The 14,512-nt window shown below is 36.3% G+C and overlaps 1 protein-coding gene across 1 annotated transcript in view; it reads right to left on the reverse strand.

The window, feature by feature from the left end:
- LOC140151364 (cytoplasmic phosphatidylinositol transfer protein 1-like) overlaps positions 1-14,512 on the reverse strand; it is a 77,289-nt gene that overhangs the window by 45,177 nt on the left and 17,600 nt on the right. Inside the window, exons 2-3 of the mRNA XM_072173674.1 lie at positions 7,612-7,760; positions 4,419-4,516 (exon numbers count right to left, since the gene is read on the reverse strand). Coding sequence (XP_072029775.1) covers positions 4,419-4,516; positions 7,612-7,760 — 247 coding nt within the window. The remainder of the gene's footprint in view (positions 1-4,418; positions 4,517-7,611; positions 7,761-14,512) is intronic.

Raw genomic sequence — 14,512 nt, forward strand, 5'->3', positions numbered from 1 at the left:
AAAACACATGTCACTCAAAGTGTTCTGGTTATATCTGTCAGAGTATTTCCATTTGTAATCCCTAGTTTGAATTTCCATTCCTCTAAGATGCAAGGCCCTCTTCCCGGGAATTTCCCGACCCTGTTCCTATATAAGTAAGTATGGCCTAGCTTCTCCCAAGAGAACATGTAAGATGGGGGCCCTCTCCTCCCGGTAATTTTCTGCACATGTTCCTAAATTTGTTCCCCATAAGTTACAGGGCCCTTTTTCCCAGGAATTTCCCAAGCCTTTTCCTTTATACGCAAAGTGCAAATTTTTAGTAATTATTACTATTATATGTGACCCAATCTAATCCACTCAGGCCAAAGTCGGACAATTTGAAAATTTAGCTACTACCATTACTAGCTTGCTCAGTACATGCAATTACTGATGTTGAATCCCCAGATCACTTGAATACTTGGTGACAACTGGCAAGTTATGAACCTTTTTTTATATGTCCATTTTCTTATGTTTTTTATTGTTTTTTCTCCACACTTTTTGCCTATATCTCAGTTTCATTTATTGCCAACTTCAGCCTGATTGGACCAGATCTGGCCACATATATATATAAACCCTTTAAATGTAATTACAAAGGGCACATACTTAAATATCATTCTATATAAGTTAAAATTCCTGGCCACGGCCCTTTTTTCCTGCAACCTGCTGGACCTTCTGGTCTTTTCGCTTGACACCCTGAAGTGCATTCCATGATGTTTGCCTCAGTAAACTACCCGACCTCCACTTCCTAATAAGCTACCTACCAAAAGATCCACCTAAATTTGTACATTTTGGTAAATTTGATCATCATGCTTGATTATAGGCATCATACTATGAACAGATGAAACTTACAGCTGGTTAAACCTCAAGCTGACTTTAGGAAATAACCTTTTTTTAAAATGATAATCATACATAATGTGTCACTGCGTGCACATATTTGATTTGAATATGTACCTCATTTATCCAAGTTCGGGATCCCAGCCCTAGTATGTCTCACAGAAAAGTATGGTATTTTATTTACTACCCAAACCATCTAAATAATGCAAATTACTATTTGCTTTAATAAATAATGAATGTGGATTTCAGTAAGCTTTATGTAGTAACAATTTACATTGAACAGGTGTTTTTTTATCCATTAGGAAGATTGAAGAGTTTTGCTTGGTTTGTATTAAAAATTACCTGTCACTATGAGCCAAACGAGTCTCATCACCGATCACACAGTTCAGTCGCCTCCATTCACCAGTAACAGCTGAGAAGTTGACCTTATAATGTTGGGTATGAGTTTTTTGTACCCAATGCACAAAGGTCATTTTATGAGTGTACAAGCATTATTAGAGTTAAACACCTGTACCCTGATAGTTTGAATCCTTGTTTGAGATACAGGTAAAAAACAGGAAATTGTATAAAATATGGAAACACCTTTTAGCCATTAAGTACTGTGTGTGACTTTTATAATGTCCCATTCATCATTCATCTGATACATCAGAGCATACAGCCGTATCCTGTGCAGCAAACCATATATCAATCACAGACGTATGGACATATCATACTAGGCAATGCAAGACATGATTGTTTATTTTTTTACATCGTTTATCGGAAACGTGATTGCCGATATCTGATTGTTAAGTTGCTAGCTGCACATATCTGATTGATAAGTTGTTAGCACATATCTAATCGATAAGCTGCTAGCATGCCCTAGCATCAAATCCGCAAACCAGTTGACTTGAAGGCTATTGAGACACTACATCAGTAGCTGCTACTGGACGCTGATAGCGATTGTCAAAATGCTACCAGCATTTGATTACTAAAAAAAGCGCAGTGTGATTTCTAGTGCGCTACACACAGGCACAACGCCTAGACATTAATCCACAAGCCTCAGCACACTTTACAGGTTGTTGCTGAAAGCTCACATCATTCCATAAACCATTTAATAACAATGCAGGGACTTTGCTGCTTTAAGAGCGAACACCCTAGACATTACACAAATAACCATCGTAACCAGAATCACCTCCTTGAGTTTCATACGGTTACAATGACACAATTAGCAGAAAGGGCCTTGTCCAGGGGAATTTCAAGTTAACTCAATTTTCCATGAAAGCATACTTTACCACCACCAGGGTTCAAACCAGCAACCTCTCGCACCATAGTCAAATGCCTTATCAATTGAGCTAATTCATAGTACTGCGAATGCTAGTATGGTATACCTTTTAAGTACACCTTTAACATCTACATCTAACATTAGAATGTTCGTTGAATTTAACCATCTACTTTTTTTCATTCAGCCACCATCTTCGAGCTGCAAAGTTACTGTTATTTCATTTTTTGCAATGTAGTAAGCCTGTCTTCATACATATCCTACACTAGTCTATGTGGGTTGGTCAAACTGACCACAGCTGCTTTGGCTAGGTTATTTTTGCCAAGTCAGGAAGAGTGCTCAGTCACTCCCACCTAAACCAAGTTAAGTGTTTTGTTATTGTTTTACAATTTTGAATGAAAATATGCGACACTGACCAAAGTCATATTATCACACACAAGTTCCAATATGAACAAACCATCACAGGCTACCTCATTATCGCACTCTTCCAAGACAATATGGTGAATTCTGTACACAAAATTCTGATTTCTTTAACTGCTTGTTACATACTATAAGTGAAGACTGAATTAAAAAGACTAGTTTGCGTCTGACGTCAGGGCAAAGGCACAGCATGATTTTTGGTCTGGTTGACAAGACGCCATACGCAAACTAGTCTTTTTTTATTTGGTCTTCAATTATATTCTTTCCGGATTGTGATATTACCCATTTAGCTCTTACTAAGATTCTTGTCATTTGATTGGTTAAATTCATGTCACATGACATTTGATAATATGATGATTTTTACCTCAGTTCTACCAAAGTTCTACAATGGCCAAACTCAAACCTTTGTCAAATTGTTTGCTATAATTGAAGACAGAATTAAAAAGACTAGTTTGCGTATGACGTCCTGTCAACCAGACCAAAAATGCCATACTGCGCAGGTCAGTAACCAATCACATTGCGTCTTTGCCATGACGTCAGACGCAAACTAGTCTTTTTAATTCGGTCTTCAATTATATATTTTCTCTATTTGGAGGATAAACATGTGTAGCGTTAACTTACATGTATATGCTTTCATGTGGTGACCACCTGGACTTGCTCATTACAGGTATAGATGTTGCTTTTAAAATATATTTCCAATTCAATTTGTTTTTCTGCTGAATTACAATTAAGCTAAAGAAAAAAATTGCTTATGAGTTATATAAAACAAACATTGAATGTTTTTATTTGTACAAAGGAAAGAATATTTTCATTCAGTGAAATATGACATGCTCCCGTCATCTCGGCGCTGTTGCGTTGAATGGCGCAGTCATTTTACCTCATTAAAAAACTTTCATTGTATTCAAAAACAGGCAATATTTGTATATCATGTCCTTGTAGCTATATCTCAATAACTCAGTCCCACTTTCAAGTTGAAGTTAAATAAAAAGGCATATTTCATATTCCATGTTGCTGACATAAAAATTATATATGACAATTTCTGCTCAAAGTTGTTTTGTTTTAAACCTGCTTTCAAAGCAAACTAAGTAATAAGTGCACAGGAAGATGAGAATGCAATGTTTTTCAGTTTACGGTAAATAAACTCATCAGTGCAGCCTAAAAATCTGGTGACTATGGTTCAACATGTACAATTGAATGCTGTAATTGCTGTGTCTTGTTTCCAACACAAGGAACCTTACACAAAATGCTGATGTATTCCTGTTTACAGTAGAAAACAAACCTGGTGACTTTGCCTCAAATTATACACATAAGCTGTAAACATGCAATCATGCCACAGTCAAGTTGTCAAGATACTTATAATTTATACAATGAACCCAAGATATTCCCAACTAGCTTAACTCAATAAAAGCTATGACCGCTTGCATAAGATTTCTAGAGAGCTTTGATTTTTCATTTGTCATTTTGTATTTAAATTTGGCTATTTCCATAGAATTGCAACATAAAAGGTCTTATAGAACTAGAATCAAACAGGTGAATGGAATTACATATTTCAACTATGCATAGCGACAAGAGTCAGAGAGTCCATTCTGAAAAGAGATTCTTCTAAATTGATTTGCGTGAATCTAAAGCGATTCTCATCAACTTGTTCAGCCTTAAAACTAAGTAAATGGGGGATAATCTAAAGATTCTCATAAAACAATGCAGAATCATCTAAACAGAACATATTTCAGGTCTAACATTTTACTGGGATAATAAGAAAATTATACGCTTTCTTCTGATCTCAAAATATTCATTTTGTTGAGATCCATTTTGATAGAAAAATGTGGTGGGGATTGCCAATCAGGCCCCACCTTTAAAGCTCCTACAATATACCAATTCCGCCACTAACCTGTTATTGTGTGTGGATAATAATTCCATGCTTTCTCTGTAACATAAAAATAACTGCAAACTTTAGACACCATCCTCTGTACCCAGTATGGTAGCCGACTGCAAAAGGAGGAAAGAGAGGGAGGAAAAAATAGTTTGACCGAGTCAGTTGGTGTCTACAATGTGTACGTAAATAGAGAACACCCACAATATGGCAAAACCTACCTCATTTCCAAAAGCATGTGAGATAAACTGCAACACTTCACTCTACTTGAGATGATTTGTACTTCGAAAATATTGAAATCTTGAGCTGTGTACAATATTAATCATAGGAAGCAATTTTAGACTTCTACGCTACTCAATTTTAGTACACTCACCGGAGCGCTTTCACCGGGTCAACTGGCGTCTTCAGCGGATGTTATTGCTAACATGTTAACAGAACATAAATCCAAAGCGGCCAGTTCTAAGTCAGCAATCAAGGAACATATTGACAGGAGCAAAGGGCACCAGATTGACTGGGAAAACGTTAAAGTGTTAGAGAGGGAGTCTAAGGACTTCCCTCGTAGGGTCTTGGAAGCCATCCATATCAGAACCAAAAGACCCAGACTGAACCGTGACAAAGGATTAGACATCGACCCTGTTTGGGACAACCTCCTGACCCCCCGGAACCAAGGGGGGCACCACCACATCTTCAAGTTTGACGTCATCTACATCTATGACGCCATCGGAGGTGTTCCAACAACATCACTAGCAACAACAAATCTTCAGAGCAATAACATCCGCTGAAGACGCCGGTTGACCTGGTGAAAGCGCTCCGGTGAGTGTACTAAAATTGAGTAGCGTAGAAGTCTAAAATTGCTTCCTATTACGTTTACCGCTATGTATGAATATACATCATTATAATATTAATCATGTTTGCCATTTATTTTGAAAGTCTACCCATGAAACACAGTTATTCTAATGTTTGAGTTTCTATACGCTGGCGAAGTGACGTAATAAATCAGATTAACTACCATAGCAATAGGTGAAAACAATTTTGAATATATTGCGATGCACTACAAGCAGGTTGTACTAATCATCTGTGTATGTCTGCGATCATAGATTTAATACAATACCGGCCTTTTCAAAGATACTAATCTTACAGGTGCGAGTGATCAGCATGATATGGTTCAATGCAGAGGTACCATGTGAACGTACCAGTGCAGCGTGGTACATGTATATTCAAAAATTGTTTTCACCTATTGCTATGGTAGTTAATCCGATTATTATATAACTTCGCCAGCGCATTGGTACAAACTTAAATTTGCATCTTTAAAAAAATTAAAGAACAAAATGCTAACAATACAGCAAAACTATGACCATATAATTAACTGATTCCAAGAAAGATTTCAAGTTAGAACCAACTGTTTTTTGGAAAAACACCCATCAGTATTATAGTGCCTTGGACTGCGAGCCTTGAATCCTGTGAAGCAAAGTATTCATATCCTGCATGTGTCGATAATGTTCTCATCAATTTTGGAAGGTAGAATTGATGTGACAACAGTGCTTTCTTGCTTAACTGAACCTGACAGTTTCATTATATTTTTTGTCACTCCAATCATCACACAAGTGCCACAAATTTGTAGAGGAAAGCTTCTGCAAATCCCTACTTCTGCTAATACATTACACACATATCTCACTTTTCTATGCAACTGTATGAGCACATTACACATTTTGCACTCAATGTTTATAATAAAATTCATTACAAAACTGTATTTAAAACATTGACAATTCACATCCACTTGAGCATGCTTTGATGTAAAAGTGAATCATGTGTCACAATCCTGAATTGCGTCGTAACTCCCAATGGGGGGATTGAAGCTTCCCAAATCATTAATCATGTAACATATTGCAAAATGTTGACCGCAAGGTATGTCTCTATGGTATATGTCTTCAAACGTCTTGTCACATACCAAGACTGTTTTAGGCATGTTTGATTTTGTCAAATCCAATTAGGCTTTTTAGTGTTTTTTACACTTCTACTTTTTTTTGTGTCTGATCAAAAATGAAAGACAACATGCAACATCTAAAGGAGAATATATGTGACTAGTGGTTGAGGATGATAAGCTTTCCATGGTATTGGTGTTCTTGTGTTTCCAATAATGACCCTGTCACCTCTTACAATCAGTTACTTCTTCAAAGATGAACATTTGCCCCAGTTGAAAACAGTCTAAAAATGAGAGTCCTGACCATACAGGCTGTATCAAAATGATTTCTACCCAATAGTTTTTATGTCTATTGAAATCCCTACTTCATGATGCAAATACATGTACAACATCGAATCATTTTGAAATGACTAAGTTACTTTCATAACCTTATATAATATTATGTGAGCATATCTAATAAATTGTATTTTGAAGCATCACTTTTATTCATAGCAGCTGGAAACATATGGGTACCAATCGTTTTCATACATTCTGTATTTAAATTCACAATAGCTTGGATCAAGACACATTATGAAATCAACAGAATTGCTGGCACCCATTTTGTCATCTTATCTATACTGCACCAAAAAAGTATCCTTACACTTGGAAGAAAAATCCTAATTTTAAAACTAAACCATATTTGGGTATAATTTATTTGTTTAATAGATGCACTAATTCGGCACATTATGACACCCCATTGAATCCAATGTGACTTCACGAAGCAAAGTTACAAGCATTTGATTAGACGAAGGTCTTGTTTCAAAAGTGACAAACTGGTCTATTCAAAACTCCAAGGACTAGACATCTGGTTTGAGGGTGGAGAAAGGCAAATGTATGCATGCCTTTAATTTAAAACAAAAGGAATAAAAGAAAACTGAAACAAAAGAACTGACAAATTAAATGAAAGTTATGAAAAGCACAGAGAAGTAAAAACTGAAATAAAAACTGCTTTAAATAGCACATCATTGAAGAAACTGTGTTGTCTCTTTGTTGCGCTTGTTGGAATCTTTTTGCGCCTTGTATAGGCCAGTTTGTCACATTTAAAACTGGACCTTCGTCTATTCAATTGCTGGTAACTTTACTTCTTGAGGTCACATTGGATTTAATGTGGTGTCATAATATGCAGGATTAGATAGTGCATATTTAAAAAACAATTTATCCCCATATTGTTCAGTTTTGAAATTGTGATTATTTTTCCAAGTATAATGATACTTTTTAGGCGCAGTATATTTAACATCATCAATGCTATACCTTGATAGATAGACCCGTTTCTCTGTGAATCTGCCTTTGCCATGTGTTTCATCATAGCAGTCTTCATTCTTCACTACCTCAACACCCTCTCCTTTTTGTGACTGTTCATCACTGTGTTTGGCTATCATGTATAGCTGCCCTATTTGATACTGTCATGAAAGAAGAAAAGGAGAAATATTTGGGTTATTACAAAGTTAACATTATAATGAAAATTAACAGAAATGCGTAAAACAATCCCTTCTCTGTGCTTTCTCCATGTTGAAACTCATGGTGTTATATTACACAGCTTCTAATTATTCAGATTTCAGTCAATAAAGTCCGAACCACATGCCACCAGGGACTGCCTTTTGAGGAGAGTAGTGAGAGCAATCACTCCTGCAATCACTCTCTACTGCTCTCCTTAAATCTGATATAGGAGAGTGTTTTTAGCTCTTAGTTGATCATTCTCTCCTTAAATTATTTTGTAAATACTCTAAACAGCTCTCCTTGGAGTGCTCCAGAAGAGCTATTAAATGCTCTCCTGCAAATTCCAAAAGACAGTCTCTGATTCACACATCTCGGGCTTGATCTCGGGCTCCACCCAAAAAAGTCACCATCTCAAAAAGTCTTGAGCTCAAGACTTACTGAAACCTTGCAATGCTCTATTGCATTCACATGGCTACATTCTCCTAGATGCAAAAAAAGGTTTTCATGCACATTATAGTGCATCAAGTCCACACATCGCATTCATTTGTTTTCACACACAGCTTCCTGCCTATAACAACACTTCAAAGAACTCCATGTTTGGTGTCACACAAAGTGCCCATCACCATTTGTTGAGACAGGATGTACATGCTATTTTTATAACTCTTCAACTGTTTTTGCAAATCTTCAACACCTCTCAAGATAAGGCCTAAGCATCTGTGTAACAGGTAGCCTACTGACTCCAGATTGAAAAACAACAATCAATGTCTGATCAAACACATATTTCTCAGTAACCTGATTCTGTAAACAAAGCCACTAGGTCATCATAGAAGGCATATGAAGAGATCGGAGGCTAAAGGCTAAGCCGATAAACACTATTTTCAAACTTCTTGTGTTTTAACAAGAAATTGAATGTACCTTTTTAAAACTATAATCAAAACAGCATATTTTCTTATTAGGCAATAGAAACAAATTAGTTTGATCTTTCAATCAACCATCGATGTTTGGTTGATCCTTATTATTTATGAAATAAATTAATTGACTATTGTTAATTATGAAAATACATGAATCTCTGCCTGTATTGATATTGACCAATAAAAATTCAGCATAAATTCTGATTAATTAGTTATTAGTTCATTAATAACAAGCATCAAAGTAGCATCCACAGTTGATCCAAAGATCGAACACATTTGTTTCTGGTGCCTTATGTTCTTTATATTTGACAATATAATCTCAATTTAGACAAGGCGGTTCTCGAACCACGAGTCTCGCCTGCTTTTGTGACCGCCTGCTTTTGCGATAACTGTTGGTAGAGAGGTAAATGAATTTGGCGGTTATCGGTTGGGCACGATTATCTGGCCGATGGTAACTGTACCCACCAAGTTTCATGCCCATGCAACAGTTTTTACTAATATGACCTCAGATGACCCCTGGTGGCCCTGAAATGACCTTCTAAAATGTCGGCTCTAAATGTTGACTGTACCCCTCGTGCTAAGTTTCATGCCCATACAACAGTTTTTACTAATTTGACCTCAGATGACCCTGGTGGCCTAAAATGACCTTCCAAAATTTGGCTTTAAATGTTGACTGTACCCATCAAGTTTCATGCCCATACGAGTTTTTACTAATTTGTCCTCAGTTGACCCCTGGTGACTCCGAAATTACCTTCCAAATATTTGGCTTTAAATGTTGACTGTACCCACCAAGTTCCATGTCCATCCAACAGTTTTTACTAATTTGACCTCAGATGACCCCGAAATGACCTTCCAAAAATTTGGCTTGAAATGTTGACTGTACCCACCAAGTTTCATGTCCATATGACAGTTTTTACTAATTTGACCTCAGATGACCCCTGGTGACCCCAAAATGACCTTCCAAAAATTTGGCTTCAAATGCTGACTGTACCCACCAAGTTTCATGTCCATACGACAGTTTTACTAATTTGACCTCAGATGACCCCTGGTGACCCCAAAATGACCTTCCAAAAATTTGGCTTTAAATGATGACGCATCCACTAAGTTTCATGCCCATACAAGTTTTTAATAACTTGACCTCAGATGACCCTGAGTGACCTCGGATGACCCCGTAATGACCTTCCAAAAATTTGGCAAAACCAAAGAACTATTTCATCAAAGTAATAAATCAAAACAGAAAGATGCTTCCTTTACGAGTTATCACTCATTGAAAGTGCTACTTTGCTATACTTTACATGGAAAGTGACTATCTTAAAGTCGTCATATTTCCTTAATTACATGACCGATCAAGCTGTTCTTGGGATATGTGATGCACAGTTGAAAATTAATTATTAAAAGATTTGGTGACCTCAGTTGACCTTTACCCTTGTATGTGACCTTTGACCTCACGAAATTGCAAAAAGTATGTTGCGCTGAAAAATCAAATTTGGCAATACCAAAGAACTATTTCATCAAATAAATCAAAACAGAAAGATGCTTCCTTTACGAGTTATCACTCATTGAAAGTGCTACTTTGCTATACTTTACAAAGAAAGCGACTATCTTAAAGTCGTCATATTTCCTTAATTACATGACCAATCAAGCTGTTATTGGGATATGTGATGCACAGTTGAAAATTAATTATTAAAAGATTTGGTGACCTCAGTTGACCTTTGACCTTGTATGTGACCTTTGACCTCATGAAAATCTAATCAGGTCGAGTACCTCTGGCCACGCTAACTCCCCACCAAGTTACGCCACTGTACCCCATACGGATCTCCAGATAATCTGTTCACAAGGTATTTTGCTTATTACGCATATATTATGCAAATTAGGTACTTAATTACCATATTTTACGCTCAAAATCTAATCAGGTCGAGAACCTCTGGCCCCGCTACTCCCCACCAAGTTACGTCACTGTACCCCATACGGATCTCCAGATAAGCTGTTCACAAGGGTTTTTTGCTTGATACGCACAGTTATCACTCATTGAAAGTGCTACTTTGCTATACTTTACAAAGAAAGCGACTATCTTAAAGTCGTCATATTTCCTTAATTACATGACCAATCAAGCTGTTATTGGGATATGTGATGCACAGTTGAAAATTAATTATTAAAAGATTTGGTGACCTCAGTTGACCTTTGACCTTGTATGTGACCTTTGACCTCATGAAAATCTAATCAGGTCGAGTACCTCTGGCCACGCAACTCCCCACCAAGTTACGCCACTGTACCCCATACGGATCTCCAGATAATCTGTTCACAAGGTATTTTGCTTATTACGCATATATTATGCAAATTAGGTACTTAATTACCATATTTTACGCTCAAAATCTAATCAGGTCGAGAACCTCTGGCCCCGCTTACTCCTCACCAAGTTACGCCACTGTACCCCATACGGATCTCCAGATAAGCTGTTCACAAGGGTTTTTTGCTTGATACGCATCAAATACGCATAAATTATGCAAATTAGGTACTTAATTAGCATATTTTGCGCTGAAAATCTAATCAGGTCGAGAACATCTGGCCACGCTTACTCCCCACCAAGTTACGCCACTGTACCCATACATGGATCTCCAGATAAGCTGTTCACAAGGTTTTTTTGCTTGATATGCATCAAATACGCATAAATTATGCAAATTAGGTACTTAATTAGCATATTTTGCGCTGAAAATCTAATCAGGTCGAGAGCATCTGGCCACGCTTACTCCCCACCAAGTTACGCCACTGTACCCCATACGGATCTCCAGATAATCTGTTCACAAGGTATTTTGCTTATTACGCATAAATTATGCAAATTAGGTACTTAATTACCATATTTTGCGCTCAAAATCTAATCAGGTCGACACCCTCTGGTCATGCTACCCCTATAAAGTTTCATCATCATAGCACTTACGGTTCTCAAGATAACGCGTTCACAAGCTTTTTCCGAACACACACACGCACACACACACACACACACACACACACACACGGACACACACACACCATAGTGATTACTAAGTCTCTCCCTGAACATTCAGGCGAGACAAAAATGGAGATTGGTTTTTGCATCTTAACTCTTCACATGTCCTTCCGTTACAGTATTTCTAAATAATTGGGAGCATAATACAAGATTTCTCAAGATTGGTGAAGAAAATGTGAAAACATGCTCAGTATTTGGACATAGAAACATATTTCTTTCATGATATTTTTACCAACGAATCAATTTTCAACAACAATACAACAATTAAAATAACAATTAATATAATTAATAATATAAATAATACAACAATTAAAACCCTGTGTCTATGTTAATTTAATGCATAATAGTAGAACTAAGTCATCAAAGATAACACTTGGCTATCTTCAGTAGACAGCATATTTCTCACTGAACATGTTGAAAGGTTTCATGGATGAACATATAGATAATAGATTTGACTTTTTTACAACCATACTTCTACAGACAAACTGACAGACAGAAAGATCAAAATATTGGAGCTTATTCTGACAGTTCTGTAACACTCTGCTGTCTTCTGTATACAGAACAAAACAATATTCATAAGCATGAGAGAAAATACTTTAGTTCTTGGTTTTTTTCAGTCAAAATAAAAAAAAGTCCCTGAAACAATTAATTATAAATGAAATGCACACAATTGCTATCTTCAGTAGATAGCAAGACTTAAAACATATAAAAATGTTCAAGTTTATATTATTGATAACTGAAAAGGCATTTTACCAAATTTATAGACACATAATTTCAACACTCTAATATCTAACATCATATGCTATTTGATAAAAGGTCTCCTATACATTAAGATTATAATTGTGAATGTTGTTGGCCCTTTATCCAATATCATAATTGCTTCATGTTTCTATACAATATACAACTCATTTTTGTGCATATGTGGTTTTAGGGCAATAACCATCAGAAGATTTATTGCAGAAAATATCAAACAAACTCTAAATCTTTCTTGATGAAATTGATTCCTCTTGAAAGACACCGATTTAGTTCTCAAATCTTTAATTTTTCTCAAGAGGAAATATATGCAAAAATCCCTGTGTGCTAGCATCTCCCCAGAGCAAGCAATTTTAATGGCTTAAGTAACTTGCTGTTCTGAAAAATTGATTCTCTAGCGGCAATGAATGTAGATTTGTTTTCATCAAGTCACGTACCAAAAAGGAGTGGTTGACCTTTTGCAAATAATGGACAAATGTTGTTTATATAATTTTACCACAGACAAATGATGATAATATTTAAAATGAATGTGAAGTGAGGCAAGTAAACAGAGGGAAAATGTGAAACATTCAGCCCAATAATTCCAAGATTTTGCATTTTATATGACTGCACTGATGCAGATACAAAATGCTTGTTTAATTTGTTTTTGTTCAAAGCAGGTACATGTAAAACTTCTGTAAAGAATTTATGTTGAATGTGCTAGTAAAACAGTGGTTAGTATAAATTTAAAGAAAGAAAATGTAAAGAAAATGAACAGTATAACATGCAGAACCATCTCAAGAGTTAAACCAGTAAAGTGCTGTGTGTTTTGACTTATTTACCAGTCTTCAAATTGTCATCTGTAAAAAAAAAAAAATCTGACCTACCGACCCAACTGTTTCATAAGCCTCTATGGACAAACAAACTTTTTTTGTTGTTGGCCTAAGTGACGTCCACCAACTGTTGTGATATTACCACAATTCTTGTGTATTTGGTAAAATAAATCTTGGAACAATCCAAATTGACATTTTTTTCAAATCTCAGCCTCTCTACATCAAATTTTGTGGATTTCTTAATGACTGGAAGAATACACACTAAGAACATAGTGTAAACTAAGGTTGTTGTTACTGCCAGCATTCATTAATACATGCACATCACTTCCAGGAATACAACCAAATAATCTGAGCTGGTATGATGTAGCAAGGTCATGTCTGCACTTTTAGAATACAAAACCTAAGTGCAATACATGATTAACTTCAAACAAGCATGGAGATTGCATGTTTGATGCATACTAGAGATGACAGCCATTCAGATGAAATTCCACAAGAAAACAGATTACACTTTGTTCAGTTGGAATACATGTTTTTCTGCATGTTGTATTTTTATTCATTCCACAGTTAGTATCGTATTTACACTTTCAAGTTCCCACAAGCCCTCGTGTAGATTCATTATTCTTTTACAACATGAGATGACTAGCCTGTGCCCATTCTGAGATTAACTCTTAACGCCCATACATGTAGATACCACAAAATACCATAATGTTAACCACTGCACATACATGAATACCATGTGATGCGATGACCCCGGGGTGATGACGCAATCACCCTAAGTGCTATATGCACAGGGTATCGCTGGTCGGACCAGCACAGCCTGTGGCTTTTACAGTGGCTACCGGCCAGTGATTGTATGGTTGGCACCCAATGGGTGATGGGTCTAAGGTTCAAATCCCGGCGGTACCAAGTGACTGTTCATTTTCTCTCCTTTATTATTTCTTCTTTAACTTTCGATAGCAAAAAGCAGTGTTCAGTGTTAGGGTTAATATACCATAGTCCAGGAAGTTTAGGAAGTTTTATTTATCTTTTCAATATATGAATAGGAAGTTCCTAATTTGGTATGTGTTATAATATAATGTAGAGTTTCTATCAATTTTGTACAAATACACAATTTTGGTTGATGTTACATATCTAAATATGTAGATTTTCAAGTGCAATATGCCTGGTGTTGCATTAAGTTTATCGCATTGTTCGTTTGGTAGGCCATATGTCATGTATGTTGCTTTTATTATGTG

Source organism: Amphiura filiformis, chromosome 4, assembly GCF_039555335.1.
Source record: "Amphiura filiformis chromosome 4, Afil_fr2py, whole genome shotgun sequence".
NCBI classification, from domain to species: Eukaryota; Metazoa; Echinodermata; class Ophiuroidea; order Amphilepidida; family Amphiuridae; genus Amphiura; species Amphiura filiformis.